At 50.0% G+C, this 22721-nt stretch overlaps 1 protein-coding gene across 7 annotated transcripts in view; it reads right to left on the bottom strand.

Moving 5' to 3' along the window:
- LOC135902261 (uncharacterized) overlaps window positions 1-22721 on the bottom strand; it is a 761927-nt gene that overhangs the window by 550340 nt on the left and 188866 nt on the right. For 6 of the 7 annotated variants that reach the window (XM_070541345.1, XM_070541343.1, XM_070541347.1 and 3 more), the window contains 2 exons: window positions 16117-16171; window positions 8817-8969 (listed from right to left, as the gene is read on the bottom strand). In XM_070541345.1, coding sequence (XP_070397446.1) covers window positions 8817-8969 — 153 coding nt within the window. In that variant the 5' untranslated portion in view covers window positions 16117-16171. The remainder of the gene's footprint in view (window positions 1-8816; window positions 8970-16116; window positions 16172-22721) is intronic. The other variant, XM_070541346.1, reaches the window with a different exon arrangement.

Below are 22721 nucleotides of genomic sequence, written 5' to 3' on the forward strand. Positions count from 1 at the left end.
GCGCCACTTTCCGTCGCGCGCAATACATCGGGGGAAGTGGATGGAATGGGGACGGAATCTAGGATTCTGTGAATCTATGATTGTGCAACATGTTTATTTGCCTTGTTTGACGCATTATATACAGTTACTTCTTCTTACATACATAGACTCATTGGAGACTTATACGTATACTTAAATATCTTGTTGTGAGGTTTTGTGTATACATGCAGTGAACTTTGTTTGCAGTGACACTTTCTTGTCCTTTATCAAGCCGTATTTTCGCATTTGTATATCCCATTGTATCTTTGGATTTCTGATGTACGAGGGCGAGTCAAATGAAAGTGAGCCTACCCTAACCGCGCAATAATGGTTCAGTTCATTATCTGCGAGGCATGCGCGTAGGAGAACGGCATGTCTCATTTACAAAAGTGACACGCAGGTGTGAAGATAAATGTTCTTTAATGCTCTCATACCATGGGTTGAATATGGTTGCGTCACATAATGGACACTTCAAAAGTAGAACAGCTCGGTGTCGCGAAGTTTTTGACAGCTGAAGGTGTTTCCAAAACAGAAATTAATCACCATATGACTGCCGTGTACGTTGAACACTTCATTTCATTGACCACTGTGAAGCGTTGGAGCAAACGGTTCAAAGGAGGTTGCAAGGACATTCCAACACCGGGCTTTTTACAGACTTTTTGAAGCAGCAACCCAAGGAGTTTTATAAGACGGGAATCACGCGACTCATTAGTCAATAGGACAAATGTCTAAATTCTCATGAAGACTACTTTTAAACAAAGTACCACGTTGTTGGCTCATTCATTTGACTTGCCCCCATATATCTTGCAGAACTCCTGCTTTTTATACGTGCTCTCTGTCGCGACTATAACTTCGGTGCAATTACTCACGATACACGACAAGGGACAGCTACTCCTGCGTAATACATTGGAACAAACGCCAGCGTCATTGAGATTTTTAGAGCGCCGCTCTTTGGCGTCCGTTCCTGGGTTTCGCGTCGTCGTCGGCGTTGTCGTCGTCGGCGTCGGCCTCGTAACCAGCTCGCCGACGAATCTGCTGCTCCGCCGCCGCGCATGCGCGCTGTCGGCTCTCCGGGCGAGGGAGGATGATGGAAGGGAGGAGGAGAGATTGTGGAGGAGGGCTGGCTACACAATTGGCTCTTTGGCGTCCGTTCCTGGGTTTCGCGTCGTCGTCTGCCTCGTAACCAGCTCGCCGACGAATCTGCTCCGCCGCCGCGCATGCGCGCTGTCGGCTCTCCGGGCGAGGGAGGATGATGGAAGGGAGGAGGAGAGATTGTGGAGGAGGGCTGGCTACACAAATGGCTCTTTGGCGTCCGTTCCTGGGTTTCGCGTCGTCGTCGGCGTTATCGTCGGCCTCGTAACCAGCTCCGCCCCCCTTTCATCACCCCAGCGCTAGCAGCGACCGACTGATACCGCTTTCGTGAGTCCGCTACCGCACTCACGAAAGACGTCGTGCACTTCCTGCAACTCGCATTAACCGTCCATCGATCCACACCGATGTTAGTAGTGGGGGACTTTAATGTTGACATAAAGACAAACAGCAATTTCCTAACACTTATGCGGGAGAACATCCCGTTCCTCTCGCTCGTAACGCGTCCCACGGCTGTGACAACCTCGCGAGGCACTTGTATAGATCTCGTCTTTGAGAATCAAGCATTGGTGTACCAAGTCGAACATATATCAGTCTATTTCTCCGACCACAAAGCTTCCTTCATGACTGTCAAGAACTGTTAGTGGAGTCTTTGTTAAAGGAATACGTGTGAAAAATAAAAAAAAAATTCTGTGATAGCGCATACATGTGTTGCTCGATTTCTTTGCCTCAATCTATCAAAAAGGTGAAACAGCTTATTTGCTGCGCTCAAATTTCGCATTAGGAAGTAACGTAATCGTCGGTAATTTTTCACTGGCCATTGCATATATACAAGAATGTAAGCACGGTTCTTGAATGACAAAGTTTCATTAACATATTTGTCCTCAACTAGTTCAGTTCATTGCCTTTTAATTTGTCATATCAGCGGCATGCACTGCTTTCCTTGTTTCGAACTGATATAGTTCTAAAGTTCGTGGGATATTTTCTTAACTTAATAAATAGACAAAATACATGGAAGCATTGACGTCAGTTATGTTGGAAACAATTTTTCACACATACGAGTATAATATTTTATGAAAAAATACGTATTTTACTTGTATTTACAGTGCGTAGCTTTCAAGAATTCGTTTGCAGCATCTTTGGCAATGACAATACAGTTATTATTCATGTATTTGATCCCTCGATAAATTGTTTAAGAGGAAGCTTTAGCTCGGGCCCAATCCGACGCGGCCTATTCAAATACTTGTAAAACGCAGAAATGCTTTTCTGAGATAATCCTGCTAATCGCTTTTATTGAAATTGATTGCATCGGAGAGAGAAAGTTAAATCCTAGTGTCTGTTGGAAACAGAACTTCGATATATATATATATATATATATATATATATATATATATATATATATATTTATATATGTATATATATATATATATATGTACATATGAGGAGTTTTTTTTCGAAATGGGTCAAATCCACGTAAACAGAAGTTGAGAAAAAAGCAAAAATTTGTTACCGGATCTAAATGCAACGCTATCAAAGCTATTATATGATATGCTTTACATGTCAGCTAGGGCAAGTTTACGGCCACAAGTAATGAAAAATTATGCGGCAGATAGGCCCAATATTAGGGTGAGAACGTTGGATTTGGCTCGTATTGAATTGAAACGCTGTATTTTAGGCGGTATTCCTATGAAAACTTTATTAAAATGGGCTTTCCATAATGGCATCATGTAATATTGAAAGAAAAGCTATAATAACATTGGCAGCAGGGCACTGCTGTGCTTCAAGAATAATAGAACTATATATGAAGAGCAGGTGCGTCTTCTTGGCAGCATAAGCAGCTCTCTTCGAACTGTTCTGCAGGATCATTTCCTTGGGCGCGCCTGAAGACACTAACGAAGTACGCAAGTTCTTCATTGTCTTGCCAGGAATTTCCGAAATGCTTCACAAGAAGGCTGGTCACATCTCTGACTTTCATTTCGTTGACGTGGTGTGCGTACAGTGCACATTTTATGGGTGCTTCTGCAAGGGACCTTCCCCTCTTTAGCACCGACATGAAATTTGACACAGAAACTTTATAGTGAGGCTCTGCTCTAATTTTAGGACTCCTACCAGCTGCATTTCTTTGAATGTAGAAGACCTTCGTTTCGCTTATCTTGAACGGCAAGGTGGATGTCGACTTTATCACCGCCGTGCAGTAGGCCTTCCAGTCGTATGCATGCCAATGTTTTCCAAGCTCTAACACAGTGCCGTGATTTGAAAAAATCCTGTGGTAGCTTTGTGGATTCAGGATTTCTTCGTGTCGTCTGACATCTTTTTCAATTCTGCCAAATACCCTGTCTGGGGGTAAAAAACTGTGTCCTGTGACAGGAAACACAAGGGAAACTACTGAGACACCTGCTGGAGCCTCATTCTGGAGCCACCAAAGAAGCATGCAAAGCACAGTACTGTTCTTGTTTTGTCCAGCACAGCCATCGGCTACTAACCGCACCTCTCTAATTGCTTCGAAGTTAGCGCTTCGAAGTGTATTATGGACGGCACTGGCTACTTGGTTGCTTCCTTTGGAGCTTTCATCTTCGCTCCATGTGTAGGAATGGATGGCTTCTTTGGGCATTGATCCATCTGCCTGGTTTTCCACCACGCAGAGATGGTACTGATAGAGCTGGCGGCTGTAGTAGGCTTCCTGGTCCGGAACTTTGGGGAGCACTTGATTTTGTTGGCAATCAAATGAGAAAGTTTTCAAGTCATCCCTCTTCTCACGCAGCAGGGAATAAAAAGCCTTATACTTCAACTTGTGCACACGTTGCTCTGTTATGACACGCTGCTTCTGTGAAACATCTCCACAAGTTTTCATCTCATACGCATTTTTCAGGCATACAGAGCAAACGTCTGTCCTCGGTGTTCTGAACGAAAGATTAAACTTCGCTCTAAAAATGTGGTGAAAGAAGCCATACTTCACCCTCACATCTTCGGGTGCTTGTTGGTTATAAATCTGCCACAGGTTTCGGATGCTCTTCAGCTCACTTGGAAGGTATAACTTTTTTGTCTTCTTCCGGGTGTAGTGCGACTCTCTTGCCCGAAGTCGCTTAATGAAACCCACAACAGCTGATCGCTTTCGACCGTAGCGCTTGATCTTCTGGTCACCTCCACGACTGTCGGCTTTCACTTCACCTTTCTCATGCTTGTGCTTTATATAGCGAGTAACTGTGCTGTGACTAATATCAAGCACTGCGCAAAACATATCGCGACAAACACGAATCTCTTGGCCATTTTCTATCCGTACCTTGTAAACAACAGCAAGGCTCCGACGAGGTTCCGCTTCTTTTCCTCTCCTACGTTTTACTGCTGATGGCGTGCAGTACATCAAAACGAACGCCTTTTGTTCCATGCTGCACAGTTCGTAAAACTTCTCCTTGAAACTTTTAGTGGATGCTTCGGTCACAAGCGCACACCTGAGAGTCTTTTTCGCGTGTTTACATTTTGGCAACGGCGCGTTCTTGCTTTTACGGTGGTGATGCGGCTTCTTTTCACTTCGTCGTCGACGTCTAGGGATAGATCTTTCGCCGATCTCTTCATTGCCATCGGAATCCATGAACAACAATATCAGAAAAGCGAAGAACTCGCGAAAACACGAACGAAACACTCCGAGCTGTCAGGCGGGAACCAACTCCTTGGCGGGAACTGACAAGGAGGCTGCCATGGCTAAATGACGTCACGCCAAAAGCGCTCTCCTATTGGGCAAATGGATTTGGCTCATTTTGATCCGTGCAACAGCTGGATCTGGCTCAATTTCGATACGAAATACGATCTGCGAACTCGTTCGCCTTGCGGTATATGACCCATTTCGTTGCAACGGTTTTTCTATGAGAAAGTTGCCTAGTTTTTCTTGTCATTACCGTTTTATCTGACTTAGTTTCGGTTTGTGGATTTGGCTCATTTGGAAAAAAAAACTCCTCATATATATAATGGGCCAGTGGCGTAGCCCCCCCCCCCCTAACAAAATGTCTGGCTACGCCACTGGTGCTGTGCTGTGGGCGTTCGGAGTAAAGGACCGAAGAAAGGCTTCGTGACTTTTCGTATTGAGCGGCATAGTTTTTCGGCAATTACAGATATGGCGGCACCTGTGTCAATGGGGGAAGCACGGAGACTGCAATAGCGACATCAATAACGTTGGGTGGCGAAAGAAGAGGGCGTGAGCGTTGTGACGATGACGCAGTTCTTGCCTCGGGAACTGCGCCACTTTGTTTTGTGTGTCAGCGGTAGAGGGACGTCGACGCATCGGGGAGAACGAGCGACGACAAGGAGAAGGAGAACGGTGGTCGGAAACTGGGCGAAGGCTTGGGCGGGGAAGGGGTAAATCGCAGTCTGGAACGTAAGACAACGGATGGTCGTACGCGGCTGTGCGTGGGTCGTCACGTGGATGCAGTGGACGGCGGCGGCACAGGCGTCCGACGTGTCCGGGAATACCGCAAGAATAGCAGATCGACAGATTGTCCGGTGTGCGCCAGGGATTAATTACTCGATGGGCTCGAGGTCGTGGCGGCGTGGGGGTAAAAACAGGGCTAGGCATTTGAGGCGAAGCCCGGATGGTCGGTGGTCGTGGTCGTGCGACGGCGTCAGCGTAAGTCAATGGGGCGGTGAGTTGAGGCGCCCGTTCCAGAGGAAAGACTTCGGACACTTGTTCTTCTATAACGTGTCGTAGGGTCGGATTAAGGGACGGACTTGACTCCGGTGGGTTGGAGATCAGGGAGAGCTCGTGAGCAGCTTCTTCCCGGATGAAAGCCTTCATTCGCGAGAGGGGGTGGCATCTGGAAAAGGAGAGGTCAAGCCGGACAACGATTCCTGATGGGGAACAAGACGGCGGGTGAGGAGGCGTTGACGGTGGAGCTCGTCATAGCTTTGGCACAGTTCAATAACTTGGGCAACAATAGAGGGGCTCTTTGAAATGAGCATCTGAAACGCGTCCTTGTCGATGCCTTTCTGGATATGCTTGATTTTATTGCCCTCAGCCATGGATGCATCGACGCGTTTACAGAGATCGATGACATCTCTGATGTAGCTCGTAAAGTTCTCAGCAGGCTGCTTAGAGCGCGACTGCAAACGCTGTTCGGCACGAAGCTTTTTAACAGCAGGGCGGCCGAAGACCTCGCTGAACTATGTCTTGAACACCGTCCAGCTTGGGACTTCGCTTTCGTGGTTCCGGATCCAGAAGTGGGCGATTCCGGTGAGGTAGAAAGGGACGGTGGTCAATTTCCTGATGTCATCCCGTTTGTTGTTCCGATGGACGCGTTAGTCTGATGAGAGCCAGTCATCAACATCATGGTCATCAGTGCCGCTGAAGATAGGAGGGCCCCGCTGGCCGAACGTGCCGGGGCATATGGTAGACTGGGGAGCAGGTGGTGGTAAGCTCGTGGCGCTTTCGGTAGTCATGATGGCAGGGAGAGTCCGTCTGCGCAATTGCCGGATTGCAGGAGACCCAGAAAACCTCCACCAATTACGGCGAAGAAGTCCCACACGGCTATGAACGACACGAAGGACGCGGACAGGAAGACGCAACAGCGTAGGCTTAGCCAGTCACACCAGGAACGGCGTCTAGCCCGAGCCCCACTTCAGTAGCGCTGGTGATTCGGCTGCGGAGCTCGGCACGGCGCACTTCTTCCTTACACCAGCTAATAGCACTATAAACAATGATTTTAATGATCATTTTCGAAGCGCAAGTACTACCAACAACGCATTTTTTTTCAATAACGCATGCTTTCCCCTTCCAGGTGCGAGAAATGTGAGTTTTTTCCTCCATCCTTCAACCGACGACGAAGTTCTAGAAATTTTTCTTTGACTGAAAAACACATGCCGTGGTCACATATGTCGTGGTCACTTATGTGACCACGGCATTTCAGTTGAACCTATCAAGAACCTATCTAAATTTTTAGCTCAACCCTTAACGCATGTTATCAATCGTAGTATTGAAGCTGGCTGGTTTCCTTGGAAATTAAAGGTCACCAAAGTAATTCCAGTCTTTAGAAATGGTAGCAAGATGGGAGCAAAAGGTAGCCAGAGTTGGCGAACAGCTCCATAAGGTTTTCGAGAAACATAGGGCATACACACGTGAGAACGGGCAAATGAACAGAACATGCTAATATTGGTAAAAAGAACTAAATTAGGCAGAGAAAATAAGTTACCTCCAAGAGGTATTTTCGTTGGCCTCACGAAAGCACTCGATGTGCTTTCAGGGTGACTGCCAACCGGGAAAACCAGGAAGTCTCAGGGATTTTATTATTGTCTGGCAATACTCAGGGAAAGTCCAGGAAATTTGTGCTTCTTTGATGGAAAATTTGCTGTAATGTTTTTGGAAGGGACCAAAAGGCGCGGTATGGTGGCTCGGGTAACAGACGATTTGTAGGGAATTGCCTTTGACGCCGTGTCGTCCGCTAGAAGAGTTGCCAAGAAATAGCGAGTATATAACGAGAAAGAGGTAACGATTATATAAGACGCATACTAAGATACGTAAAACGAGGTGACATCACATAATAGCGGCACGTGATATACATTACTGGAATGCATGGTGACATACACAATGTAAGGGCACATCCTTTAACATCGTCAAATTTTACAAAAGTATGGTAAGGGTACATCTCTTGACATATAATTGAAGAACTCATTACGCAGACGATAATAGAATGTTCATAAGAGCCAGAAAAGAAAATAGAATATACGGCAAAGCTGCAACAGTCGTAAAAAGTTATCATTCTGACTTCATGTAGATATATTTCTCGCTAACACTGCTTAAAGTATTTATGTTATCTTTGCCCCTAAAACACTAATTGCACGTCTAGTAACTCGCTTGTAAGGAATAACACACCATTAGAAAAAGTCAGCAATATAAAACTTCTCGGTGTCTACTTGGCCTCCCGGCAATCATGGCACACAAGTGTTCATGAAACAACACTTAAGGTTTACAGGAAAACACCTCTTCTCCAACGGTTACGTTACATTTTCCCGTAAAGCACATTGTTAATATTATATTACTCTTTCATAGGTTCACACACTACAAATGCTATAGCTATTTACAGATTGATCTAGCAGAAACACCTGAAGCCCCTTAAAGTATATTACAGACCGTAGCACTACGTGCTATTCGTTTTGTACAAAAAACCAACACAGTTTCATTTGCTTATGAATTACTAAACATACAACCCATAACAGTTTGTATCAGTTATCGTGCTTGACTGCTTGCTTACAAACTTTTATATAGTGCCGTTCTGTGCCCGGCAATAACGTTAACATATCAAAAACCCACATATTCACTACGTTCTACCTGAAGGACACAGCGCTCTGTCCGGTGCTCTTTGCTCGCTCGTCCTGTGTTGCGCTGTTCCCATTTTTATTCTGTACCATTATGTACACCTTACAACAGTAGTAACTATAGAGAACATTCATTTTATTATATTTCCGCAAAACTGTGGAATACCTTCCCGTATATTGTTACATCATCTACATCATTTTATTTATATGAGGAACTTTTTTGCGCTCGTCTACCTAACTTACAGTAGTAACCATGTACACGAGAAAAAAAAACGCTTTGCGCGCATGTGAAACAAAGTTATATACAAATAACGTCATTATATATAGCAGAAACAGTAAAATTCGATTGATTGATTGATAGATTGATTCATTGGCGTGTGTAGCGTGACGGGGCAAAGCAAACAGCTTACCAGGTGCGCGACATCCAGGAGCGTAGTCCCCCTGGTTCGCCGAGAAGCCAACGTGTCGCGCCGGAGCAGTTCGGCCCAACCCAGAGCCACCAGCGTGACGGCGGCGCCTATCTTCAGTGTTGCGGACACTCCGCCGATCATGATCAAATTCATCTGAAATACCAAGAATGTGATGACACTCTTAAAGCAAAGCTAAAGAAGAGCAGTAAATCAGTGCAGGGTGGTGCGATACTGTTTGAACATTTCCTTAGTAGGCAAATAGGCTAGATTGCCAGCGGAGACAAAACACGCCGGTCTGGAATTTCATAGCTAAACCAAAGTCATGAGATTTTATAATATTATTGAGGGGCCAATTTTCGAACACGAAAACATGAAAACAACATATAGGTAAGCCGACACGTTCATTTATGTGTACTTCCGCAGTAAGCCCTGTTAGAGTGAAGGTTGTGCGCTTCCATTCATATCGTGCTACCCTGTACGACAGGCAACAACACCACAGAAGGCTACCACAAAAATACCAAAACCGCGCAGGCTAAGTTCATGCAAAACCATCAATGTAAAGAAGAAAAAATAGAGAGTTTCAAGGAACGGCATAGATGAAATTCTGGCGATCCAACACACATGCTCAAGTCTATGTGAAACGACGCTTTGTTTAAGCGGCTACTCAAATGCTATAAAGCTTAATGCGTTGAGTATAGTGTCAGATTGAAGTTATGGTGAATTTCAGATTTTTGAATTTCTGCAATGATTTCAACTTGTCCCAACCTGCAATGCAGGCCACTCGAATTACGTCTACTACTTCTAAAATCCTCGATTTAGTACTCTCCACTACGCCTGATTTTTTTCGTCCCATCTCGTACCTGCCGGGGCTAAGCGATCACTTACTGCTTCGTTATTTCTTTGACTTGCACCGTGCCTCACAAGAGTATCCGCAAAAAAATATATATATCCGTGACTATAAACACGCTGATTGTGATGATACTAACCATGAGCTCTCTGCCTTTTTAGATGATTACTTACCTAACTTTGATTATGACTGCGCGAATACTAACTTGCATTTATTCAAATAAAAAGTCTCATTGCTCATCGAGAAATGAGTTCCACGCATAGTCATTGTGTCAAACGGGTCATTGGCATGGTTCTATCAATCGTTAAAAAGTCGCTGTAATAGGAAAAAAAAACGTAATTTTCGCTCTGCAAAACCAACCGGTACTCAAGAACGTTGGGCCACTGATCAGGCCATGGGTACCGAATACAGAAAAAGCTCTCAAGCACGCGAGGGATTCATTTTTCCTCACTACATTACAAACTTTTCTAATTCTAACCCTGAACAGTTTTGGAGAGTAGTCAACAAAAGGGACAAATGAGCCATCCTTTTAAAGTCTCAAGCGTTCAATGAATTCAACTTGATGAATGCGCACATGTTCTGACCTGTGTATTTTTTTGCCTTTTTCCAAAAATGCGCGTTCTGTAACCTCTACCTATCTCTGTTCCCACTTTTTACCAATGAACTCTATTGATTTTGATATCGCTGGCATAGCAAGAACAATAGATATGTTAAAAATTTCTTCATGTGGCAACCATAATATAAATTCCAAATTTTTAACCACGACTAAAGTGTACAGTACTATAAAAAATCTCAATGCCCGTCCACTCTGTGGAGAAGGATTACCAGCGAAGCTGTGCATGCGGGCCACTTAATCGTGCACTGCACCTCAGCCGCGGGTCGGCCTGACATTGCACTGTCGTCGCAATCGGCCCACGTAGGGAGAGTGCTTAACGCCTGCTTCACCACCTCCGTGAGTCGGCCCAGCATTGCACTATCTTAGAGATCGGCCCACATAGGGAGAGTGCTTAACGCCTGCGCAGTCAACAACCGGTGTCGCAACACTGTAGGCACTGTCGCCACAAACGGTGCTGCAGCCGCGCGGGCGGTTCCCACGGGCCAGCGTTATAACCGCAGAAGCGAAGGCCATATGCAAAGGCAACCTCTCATGAACCGGTGCTGAAGGCATAATGGCAGTTCTCATGCGTTCGACGTTATAACCGCAGAAGCCCAGGCCACGTGCATAGGCGCCATCGCCACAGCCGGTGCTGCAGCCGCGCGGGCGGTTCCCACGTGCGTGGTGTTATAACCCCAGAAGCGCAGGCCATATGCAAAGGGAACCTCTCATGAACCGGTGCTGAAGGTACAATGGCAGTTCTCACGCGTTCGACGTTAAAACCACAGAAGCCCAGGCCACGTGCATAGGCGCCGTCGCCACAAACGGTGCTGCAGCCGCGCGGGCGGTTCCCACGGGCGTGGTGTTATAACCCCAGAAGCGCAGGCCATATGCAAAGGCAACCTCTCATGAACCGGTGCTGAAGGCACAATGGCAGTTCTCACGCGTTCGACGTTATAACCACAGAAGACCAGGCCACGTGCATAGGCGCCATCGCCACAGCCGGTGCTGCAGCCGCGCGGGCGGTTCCCACGTGCGTGGTGTTATAACCCCAGAAGCGCAGGCCATATGCAAAGGGAACCTCTCATGAACCGGTGCTGAAGGTACAATGGCAGTTCTCACGCGTTCGACGTTAAAACCACAGAAGCCCAGGCCACGTGCATAGGCGCCGTCGCCACAAACGGTGCTGCAGCCGCGCGGGCGGTTCCCACGGGCGTGGTGTTATAACCCCAGAAGCGCAGGCCATATGCAAAGGCAACCTCTCATGAACCGGTGCTGAAGGCACAATGGCAGTTCTCACGCGTTCGACGTTATAACCACAGAAGACCAGGCCACGTGCATAGGCGCCATCGCCACAGCCGGTGCTGCAGCCGCGCGGGCGGTTCCCACGGGCGTGGTGTTATAACCCCAGAAGCGCAGGCCATATGCAAAGGCAACCTCTCATGAACCGGTGCTGAAGGCACAATGGCAGTTCTCACGCGTTCGACGTTATAACCACAGAAGACCAGGCCACGTGCATAGGCGCCATCGCCACAGCCGGTGCTGCAGCCGCGCGGGCGGTTCCCACGGGCGTGGCGTTATAACCCCAGAAGCGCAGGCCATATGCAAAGGCAACCTCTCATGAACCGGTGCTGAAGGCACAATGGCAGTTCTCACGCGTTCGACGTTATAACCACAGAAGACCAGGCCACGTGCATAGGCGCCATCGCCACAGCCGGTGCTGCAGCCGCGCGGGCGGTTCCCACGGGCGTGGTGTTATAACCCCAGAAGCGCAGGCCATATGCAAAGGCAACCTCTCATGAACCGGTGCTGAAGGCACAATGGCAGTTCTCACGCGTTCGACGTTATAACCACAGAAGACCAGGCCACGTGCATAGGCGCCATCGCCACAGCCGGTGCTGCAGCCGCGCGGGCGGTTCCCACGGGCGTGGCGTTATAACCCCAGAAGCGCAGGCCATATGCAAAGGCAACCTCTCATGAACCGGTGCTGAAGGCACAATGGCAGTTCTCACGCGTTCGACGTTATAACCACAGAAGACCAGGCCACGTGCATAGGCGCCATCGCCACAGCCGGTGCTGCAGCCGCGCGGGCGGTTCCCACGGGCGTGGCGTTATAACCCCAGAAGCGCAGGCCATATGCAAAGGCAACCTCTCATGAACCGGTGCTGAAGGCACAATGGCAGTTCTCACGCGTTCGACGTTATAACCACAGAAGACCAGGCCACGTGCATAGGCGCCATCGCCACAGCCGGTGCTGCAGCCGCGCGGGCGGTTCCCACGGGCGTGGTGTTATAACCCCAGAAGCGCAGGCCATATGCAAAGGCAACCTCTCATGAACCGGTGCTGAAGGCACAATGGCAGTTCTCACGCGTTCGACGTTATAACCACAGAAGACCAGGCCACGTGCATAGGCGCCATCGCCACAGCCGGTGCTGCAGCCGCGCGGGAGGTTCCCACGGGCGTGGTGTTATAACCCCAGAAGCGCAGGCCATATGCAAAGGCAACCTCTCATGAACCGGTGCTGAAGGCACAATGGCAGTTCTCACGCGTTCGACGTTATAACCACAGAAGACCAGGCCACGTGCATAGGCGCCATCGCCACAGCCGGTGCTGCAGCCGCGCGGGCGGTTCCCACGGGCGTGGTGTTATAACCCCAGAAGCGCAGGCCATGTGCAAAGGCAACCTCTCATGAACCGGTGCTGAAGGCACAATGGCAGTTCTCACGCGTTCGACGTTATAACCACAGAAGACCAGGCCACGTGCATAGGCGCCATCGCCACAGCCGGTGCTGCAGCCGCGCGGGCGGTTCCCACGGGCGTGGTGTTATAACCCCAGAAGCGCAGGCCATATGCAAAGGCAACCTCTCATGAACCTGTGCTGAAGGCACAATGGCAGTTCTCACGCGTTCGACGTTATAACCACAGAAGACCAGGCCACGTGCATAGGCGCCATCGCCACAGCCGGTGCTGCAGCCGCGCGGGCGGTTCCCACGGGCGTGGTGTTATAACCCCAGAAGCGCAGGCCATAAGCAAAGGCAACCTCTCATGAACCGGTGCTGAAGGCACAATGGCAGTTCTCACGCGTTCGACGTTATAACCACAGAAGACCAGGCCACGTGCATAGGCGCCATCGCCACAGCCGGTGCTGCAGCCGCGCGGGCGGTTCCCACGGGCGTGGTGTTATAACCCCAGAAGCGCAGGCCATATGCAAAGGCAACCTCTCATGAACCGGTGCTGAAGGCACAATGGCAGTTCTCACGCGTTCGACGTTATAACCACAGAAGACCAGGCCACGTGCATAGGCGCCATCGCCACAGCCGGTGCTGCAGCCGCGCGGGCGGTTCCCACGGGCGTGGCGTTATAACCCCAGAAGCGCAGGCCATATGCAAAGGCAACCTCTCATGAACCGGTGCTGAAGGCACAATGGCAGTTCTCACGCGTTCGACGTTATAACCACAGAAGACCAGGCCACGTGCATAGGCGCCATCGCCACAGCCGGTGCTGCAGCCGCGCGGGCGGTTCCCACGGGCGTGGTGTTATAACCCCAGAAGCGCAGGCCATATGCAAAGGCAACCTCTCATGAACCGGTGCTGAAGGCACAATGGCAGTTCTCACGCGTTCGACGTTATAACCACAGAAGACCAGGCCACGTGCATAGGCGCCATCGCCACAGCCGGTGCTGCAGCCGCGCGGGCGGTTCCCACGGGCGTGGTGTTATAACCCCAGAAGCGCAGGCCATATGCAAAGGCAACCTCTCATGAACCGGTGCTGAAGGCACAATGGCAGTTCTCACGCGTTCGACGTTATAACCACAGAAGACCAGGCCACGTGCATAGGCGCCATCGCCACAGCCGGTGCTGCAGCCGCGCGGGCGGTTCCCACGGGCGTGGTGTTATAACCCCAGAAGCGCAGGCCATATGCAAAGGCAACCTCTCATGAACCGGTGCTGAAGGCACAATGGCAGTTCTCACACGTTCGACGTTATAACCACAGAAGACCAGGCCACGTGCATAGGCGCCATCGCCACAGCCGGTGCTGCAGCCGCGCGGGCGGTTCCCACGGGCGTGGTGTTATAACCCCAGAAGCGCAGGCCATATGCAAAGGCAACCTCTCATGAACCGGTGCTGAAGGCACAATGGCAGTTCTCACGCGTTCGACGTTATAACCACAGAAGACCAGGCCACGTGCATAGGCGCCATCGCCACAGCCGGTGCTGCAGCCGCGCGGGCGGTTCCCACGGGCGTAGTGTTATAACCCCAGAAGCGCAGGCCATATGCAAAGGCAACCTCTCATGAACCGGTGCTGAAGGCACAATGGCAGTTCTCACGCGTTCGACGTTATAACCACAGAAGACCAGGCCACGTGCATAGGCGCCATCGCCACAGCCGGTGCTGCAGCCGCGCGGGCGGTTCCCACGGGCGTGGTGTTATAACCCCAGAAGCGCAGGCCATATGCAAAGGCGACCTCTCATGAACCGGTGCTGAAGGCACAATGGCAGTTCTCACGCGTTCGACGTTATAACCACAGAAGACCAGGCCACGTGCATAGGCGCCATCGCCACAGCCGGTGCTGCAGCCGCGCGGGCGGTTCCCACGGGCGTGGTGTTATAACCCCAGAAGCGCAGGCCATATGCAAAGGCAACCTCTCATGAACCGGTGCTGAAGGCACAATGGCAGTTCTCACGCGTTCGACGTTATAACCACAGAAGACCAGGCCACGTGCATAGGCGCCATCGCCACAGCCGGTGCTGCAGCCGCGCGGGCGGTTCCCACGGGCGTAGTGTTATAACCCCAGAAGCGCAGGCCATATGCAAAGGCAACCTCTCATGAACCGGTGCTGAAGGCACAATGGCAGTTCTCACGCGTTCGACGTTATAACCACAGAAGACCAGGCCACGTGCATAGGCGCCATCGCCACAGCCGGTGCTGCAGCCGCGCGGGCGGTTCCCACGGGCGTGGTGTTATAACCCCAGAAGCGCAGGCCATATGCAAAGGCAACCTCTCATGAACCGGTGCTGAAGGCACAATGGCAGTTCTCACGCGTTCGACGTTATAACCACAGAAGACCAGGCCACGTGCATAGGCGCCATCGCCACAGCCGGTGCTGCAGCCGCGCGGGCGGTTCCCACGGGCGTGGTGTTATAACCCCAGAAGCGCAGGCCATATGCAAAGGCAACCTCTCATGAACCGGTGCTGAAGGCACAATGGCAGTTCTCACGCGTTCGACGTTATAACCACAGAAGACCAGGCCACGTGCATAGGCGCCATCGCCACAGCCGGTGCTGCAGCCGCGCGGGCGGTTCCCACGGGCGTGGTGTTATAACCCCAGAAGCGCAGGCCATATGCAAAGGCAACCTCTCATGAACCGGTGCTGAAGGCACAATGGCAGTTCTCACGCGTTCGACATTATAACCGCAGAAGACCAGGCCACGTGCATAGGCGCCATCGCCACAGCCGGTGCTGCAGCCGCGCGGGCGGTTCCCACGGGCGTGGCGTTATAACCCCAGAAGCGAAGGCCATATGCAAAGGCAACCTCTCATGAACCGGTGCTGAAGGCACAATGGCAGTTCTCACGCGTTCGACATTATAACCGCAGAAGCCCAGGCCACGTGCATAGGTGCCGTCGCCACAACCGGTGCAGCAGCCGCACCAGGAGCTCCCACACGCGTGGCGTTATCACCAGAAGAGTGCGGGCACGTGCATAGGTGCCGTCGCCACAACCGGTGCAGCAGCCGCACCAGGAGCTCCCACACGCGTGGCGTTATCACCAGAAAAGTGCGGGCACGTGCATAGGTGCCATCGCAACAACCGGTGTTGCAACTGCGCCAGAAGTTCTGACGCGCGTGGCGTTATAACTTACCAGTACTAGAAAATAGCCGAGTGGGCCGAAAGGCGCTCTTCCGTTGAGTCGGTGCCTGTGGAAAAAGAGTGCGAAGCCGCTGTGAGTGAACTGGATTGGGGCCGAGACGTGCGTCGCGGCATATCTAACATTATTTCGTTGCGGGGCTGATTGCTCCGTATGCTATTACGATGATACTGTATCCCAACTGTAAATTTATATCGACACCTTTTTACTGCGTATACGCGTTTGAGGCATAGGTTGTACAACATGATGTCTTCAATTTTATTTTCGTTGTCAAGTGCGTCGTCTTCTAGCGAGAGCGGGTTCGCTGTGCGGACGCTGTGGATGACGAGATTTTCGCGCAAAAATCTGTGCAGTAAAATGATTTATGGTTTCACTTGCTTTAGTGCGCACGCGGCTCTTGTAGGCTGGTACCAGTTGTAGATTTACCTATGTAATCTGCTATTTTGAGCATGGTTTTCAAATGTAACGCGTAATTTTGGCACAGAATCTGCCTTTTTGCAACGTGAAGCTGCGTAAAAAACTTTTATTGAAATTTCACGTGGTACTGAAACTGAAGAAAACAGTGATACTGTGAATGGCGAAACTAGCGTTACCTTGGACGGACCTGTGCCGTCAAAAACACGCTAAATTCAAAGAACAACGAAAGCGACGAACACAGCCGGCAATCGTCGAAAATGTCTTCAACGTTTCAAGCGCGTTGGCTTTCATACAGCAGTCATCGACGGTTTCAGAATAATCACTGGTGCTCCCGTGTCTTCCAGAAACTTCGACACCATTCGCGTTGCGGATACATAAAGTCAGATTACACAAGGCTTTAGTGACAACACACAGCTGATAGAACGATCGATTGCATTCCAGAAACTTCCGATACGTGCAGGTGCGTCCTGCGCTGTGCGATAACATTTGTTAGGCGGTGAAACGTGGTAACCCCACAAAGATAAAGAAGGACAGGTGTCAATAACCCCTTCTTAAAGAGCATCGTCCCGATTCTGCAAACAAGCAAGCCATAAAGAAACCACCCGCAGTAAAGTAACAACAAAATAACGAAGTTGGTCAGCGCGCGTAGAAGGGCTTAATATGCACCACGCTATTTCAGATCGTGCGCGGCGCCGCTGTGCTTGCGAAATGAAGTTAGGTACGACTTCGTAGTCCAGCGTTCCAATACGTAGGTTGATCTTGTAGCGTCCGAAATCGCATCGCGATAGTTTCTGAGTCTTCATCGGCGCATTGCAGTCCAAACGCAAACACTGTCGCCGGGATTGTATTGCAATTAGCGTCGTCCAAGATTGCAGTGTCGGCTGGCGGTCTTATGCTGGTTTTTGATGCTCAGGTGGGTGAGCTGCCGGCCTTCTTAGGAGCGATGGATATAGGCGGCGACGTCAAGATTCTCTTTGTCGGTGACACGGTAGCATGGCGCTGAGAGTCGTCGTCGAGTTCATTTCGTAAACGACATTGAAGGGCCTGGTCTGTGTTGTTTCTTGCACTGCCGTTTTGTAAGCGAAGAGGACGTACAGCAGGACGGCGCCCTAGGTCTCGTGTTTGATGTTGAGGTACATTGCTAGGATGTCGGCGAGAGTCTTGTTTAGCTGCTCTGCGAAACTATTCGTCTGCGGGTGGCAGTCGGTTGTCTTCCTGTGGCTTCCCTGGTTGTACTGCAAAATGACTTGGGTGAGCTCTGCTGTGAACGCCGTTCCTCTGTCGGTGATGAGGACTTCTGGGACACCGTGACGTAGCATGATGTTCTCGACGAAGAATTTTGCCACTCCTGCTGCACTACCTTTCGGCAGAGCTTTCGTTTCAGCGAAGTGGGTGAGGTAGTCCTTCGGCACGACGATCCCCTTGTTTTCAAATGTGACCAAAAAGGTCCCAAATACTGCATCTCTATCCGCTGAAATGGTCGGCGAGGTCACTAGAGCAGCTGTAGTAATCCCGCTGGCATCGTAGGTAGTGTCTTGCGTCGCAGGTGGTGACGGCAAGCCTTGACGTACTGGGCGACGTCGATGGCCAGGCGCGGCCAGTATTACTTCTCTCCAATTCGTGCAAGTGTACGGGACAACCTGGGGTGCACGGTTGTCCGATCGTCGTGCAGGGCGTGCAGGACTTCAGACCGAAATGTTTCAGGCAGAACGAAGATGTTGCTTGCACGGGCTGGGAAAAGTTCTTCACCAGGACGTAATTTCGCAAAATGAGGGAAGGCAACTTGAACATAAACATCTAATGGGACGAAATTCGTCTTAGCTTCCCAGTACTCAGAGACACTTCTTAGCTCGGAGTACACTTGCTTCTGTTTGGGAAACTGGACCGCGCTTATTGTTGCTAAAAATGCATCGTCGTTTTGGTCATCTTTGGGCGGCGGTACCATGGGAGGGCGAGAGAGGAAGTCGGCATCAGCGTGTTTTCGACCGAACTTGTAAAATACAGTGATATCACATTCTTCTAGTCTGAGGCTCGACCGCGCCAGCCGTCCTCAAGGGACCTTCAAGTTCGCTAGCCAACACAGCGAGTGATAGTCGCCGACGACTGTGAATGGCCTGCCATAAAGGTAGGGGCGAAATTTTGCTGTAGCCCAAACGATGGCGAGGCATTCCTTTTCGGTCGTAGCATAGTTGCCTTCCGTTTTTTGCAGCGAGAGGCTAGCGTAAGCCATCACCCGTTCAAGTCTGTCTTTCCTCTGGACTAGGATGGCACAGAGGCCTAGGCTACTGACGTCAGTGCGGATTTCCATATCGGCGTGGTTGCCGAAGTGCGCAATTACCGATGGAGACTACATGCGCTGTTTGAGTTCTTGAAACGCATCGGCGTACGGCGTTTCCCACTTGAACTTAACATCAGATTTAGTTATATGTGTGACCGTCACAGCGATGCCTAAAAAGGGCTTGACAAAGCTCCTGTAGTAGGCGCACATGACCAGAAAACACCGCACTGCATTCTTGTTCAAGGACTGCTGGAACTTTGCGTTGGCAGCAGTCTTGTGTGGGTCAGGGCGTGCTCCAGAATTGATAATGACGCCTCCCAAGGACAGCAGCTCTTCGTACGCAAAGTGACGCTTGTCCGGTTTCAAAGTGAGTCCGCACGTCCTGATTGTCTTTAGTACTGTTTCAAGGTGTCTCAAGTGCTCACCGAAACTTGCACAAAAAGCGACGACGTCATCCAAGTAAACAAGACAGGTCCGCCACTTCAATCCTGCTAACACGGTGTCCGTGACGCGCTGGAACGTTGCACGCGCCGAGCACAGTCCGAATGGCATGACATTGAACTCGTAGAGGCAGTATGGCGTGATGAAGGCAGTCTTTTCCCGATCTCTCTCGTCGATTTCTATTTACGAGTAGCCAGACTTGAGATTCATCGCGAGAAATATTTAGCGTCGCAGAGCCGCTTCCATGTGTCATCTATCCGTGGGAGGGGGTACACATTCTTCATAGTGATATTGTTCAGTCGGCGATAATCTTCGCAAAAACCAATGCTTCCATCATTTTTCTTCACCAAGACTACAGCAGATGCTGGCCGGCTTTTCTAAAGCTGGATGATATCGTGACGCAGCATTTGGTCGACTTGATGCCTTATAGCATCACGTTCTGGCGTTGAAACACGGTATGGGCTCTGGCAGAGTCGCCTAGCACACTCTTCAGTTATTATGCAATACTTTGCAAGTGGTGTTTCTCGAAGCCTCGAGGACATCTAAAAGCAGCATTTGTGTCGTCGGGTAAGACATTTTGAGCTGTTCCTGATTACTTATGTGGAGACCTAGATTAATGTGGAAGCCTGATTCGGGAACTATGGTCGTCGAGGTAGATGCCGCAGAATCTGAGAGGACAAACGCATTGCTGCTTTCCAGAATTTCCTCGATGTATGCCATCATCGTGCCCTTATTGCTGCGCTTGAATACTTGGCTGGAGTTTGTCAGCAACACATGAGTTTTTCCTCCGTGCAGTCGAGCGATCCCTTTTGCGACGCAAACTTCTCGGTGAAACACAAGACGTTGGTCACCCTCGATGACGCCTTCTACATCTACAGATATTTAGGTGCCGTCGGAAACGACAATCAAGGCACGGTTACTGCGAGAGCTCGCCCGCAGTATCTCTTGATTTTTGGATTGCGTTTACGACTTCGAGTTCAGGTCCATGACTGCGCCATGTTGGTTCAAGAAGTACATGCCGAGAATTACGTCACGTACGTGTACACTGGTGGAGGATGGCAAAGGTGGGAAAGTAGGTGTGGTCAAAAATGGTAATTCTGGTCGTCCATATTCTAATTTTTATTATCAGGTGTCCTCCACCCATCCGAATTTTAAGGCCTTTCCATACAGTCTTAACTTTCTTCAAATGGGAGGCAAAGGGCCCACTCCTCACGGAGTAGTCGACTCCTGTGCCCAATAAGGCAGTGGCTGCGTGGTCATCGAGAAGTACGTCGAGGTTGGCGGTTCTTTGTCTTACGTCGCAGGTACGTCTTGGCGTCGGATCGCGGCTGTACCGTGTTGACGTGTGGCTGGAACGTTGCGTCGTCAGGTCTTCGTTTCTCGGCGTATTCGTTGCTTCTAGGCTTCATGGGGATGGCGGCGTCTCATTCATATGTCGCCGAGAGAGACTTTTCGGCTTCTTCGTCGGTGGCGGAGGATTTTCGTCAGTTCGATGAAGAGCAACCGATGCTTTTAGTTTTCCGGATATGGGCTCTCAAATCGGCCCCGGGCTGGGCCAGTATATGGTCTCCCTTGCGCCGACAGTTAGCGGCGTGGTGACGGCGAACGTGAGGGCTCCACTGAGTGACGGTGAGGTAGTCGGCTACTGCAGCGGATGTTATTGCTTCAGGCGTGTCCTGTGGCGATTCTCGCTGCCCTTAAGGAAAGTTCCAGTGACCACTGGATTTCTGCTCTCACGACGTCAGAGATGGAGGTAACCTGAGGCTGGGACCTTGGGCACATCCTCTGAAGCTCCTCTCGCGCGACATTTTTCGTGGTCTCGCGCGGATAGTCGGTGCCAAATGATTGAATTTCGGCGTAGTTTGCTGGTATTGCACAGTGCTGTAATTGCCGTTTTCGCATTTTGACAATTTTCTCGATGCTCATGGTCTGGCGAAGAAAGTATTCAGCGGTCTTCGGTGGATTTCGTATCATTCCGTCGAAAAGAACCAGCTTGACACCATGCATGAGTAGGCGAACTTTTTCCTCCTTGGTCATTTAAGTGTCGGCGTGGCGGAATGTACGGCTCACTTCTTCTGCAAAGATGGCAGAGTGCTCGTTTTGCAGCTGCGCTTGTGGTTCAAATACAACTTCGGCTCTTTCTTTCCTGCCAATGCTTCTGAAGTCCTCACGAAGTTACTGCGGAACGATTCCCACGTTCTAAGTGTGGACTCCCGGTTCTCGAACCATGCCCTCGCAGCATCTTCCAAGAAGTACACATGACGCAGCTCAACCACAGAAGTCCAGTTCTTCAAGCCTGATATTCTTTTCTATGTCTCCAGCGAGCTTTCTGGATCTCCAGTTGATAATCCATGGAAGGTTTCTGGGTCCCGAGGTTGTTTCAGCAGAATAGAGAACGTTGAGGCTGTCATTGTTGTTATTGACTTGGGCTTGGTCCCTCTGGTCTTCTCGGAAAGAGGTCCGTATTCCAGTAGTAGTCCTCGCTTCCTACGGCTAGCTCGCTGGCCCTTGGCTACGTTGGTGTTCTCCTCGCGTTTCGAGCTGGGATCGTGGCTTTGCGGGCGCGTTCGGTTCATGAACACAGTATCATATCTTCCAGGTGTCACGTGGTAGTGACGGTGAAGAAAGCAACAAAACTGTGAATAGCAAAGCTAGCATTTTATTGGGTGAACCTGTCCCTTAAAAACAAGCTACATTCAAAGCATAACAATAGCGGTAAATACAGTCGGCGATCTTCGAAAGTATAATCAGCGGGTCAAGCGCGTCGTCTTGTGTACATGAGTCATCAAATGTTCCATAGTAATCGCTGGTGCTCCCGTGTCTTCCAGATAGTTCTAAACCATTCGGGTCGCGCATACATGAAATCCGATTACGCAATGTTCGGTGACAACCGACAGCAGATAGATCCATCGATAACATTCGAGGAGCTTCCGACACAGGCAGGTGCGTCCTGCGCTGAGCGTTAAGATTTGTTAGGCGGTGAAACGTGGTTACGCGATGAAGGTAAACTTCCATATCGTGTCATCTTCACGCGCTTCTTGTTGGTGGAGTAATATTCAGCGACAATGTTAAAAGATAACAATAATAAAGTGAAATACACCACTTATTTTCGTGGCCCGAAAAGATGCAGATGACCAATGAACTTGTAGGTAAAGCTAAGGATAAGTAGACATATATATCCACGGCATATATGTAAGAGGAAAACGATCAAATATTCTAAATGTACTGATCGAAAAGTGAAAACTCGTGACCGTAATTAGCTGGTTTCTTTTAAAAGCAGCATCAGCCCCAGGTGAACTCGTCAACTTTCGGAGAAAAGTAATCAAAGCAATCATTGGACGGTAATACTAACAGGAGTGCTCAGTAAAAATATTGCCTATTAACTCAAGTTGGATCGGGGAGATCGGGAAGCCTCTACGGATGTAATCTCCGTGGTGCATCTGTCCATATCCTTCAACATGCC

The sequence above is a fragment of the Dermacentor albipictus genome, chromosome 6, assembly GCF_038994185.2.
Source record: "Dermacentor albipictus isolate Rhodes 1998 colony chromosome 6, USDA_Dalb.pri_finalv2, whole genome shotgun sequence".
Taxonomy (NCBI): domain Eukaryota; kingdom Metazoa; phylum Arthropoda; class Arachnida; order Ixodida; family Ixodidae; genus Dermacentor; species Dermacentor albipictus.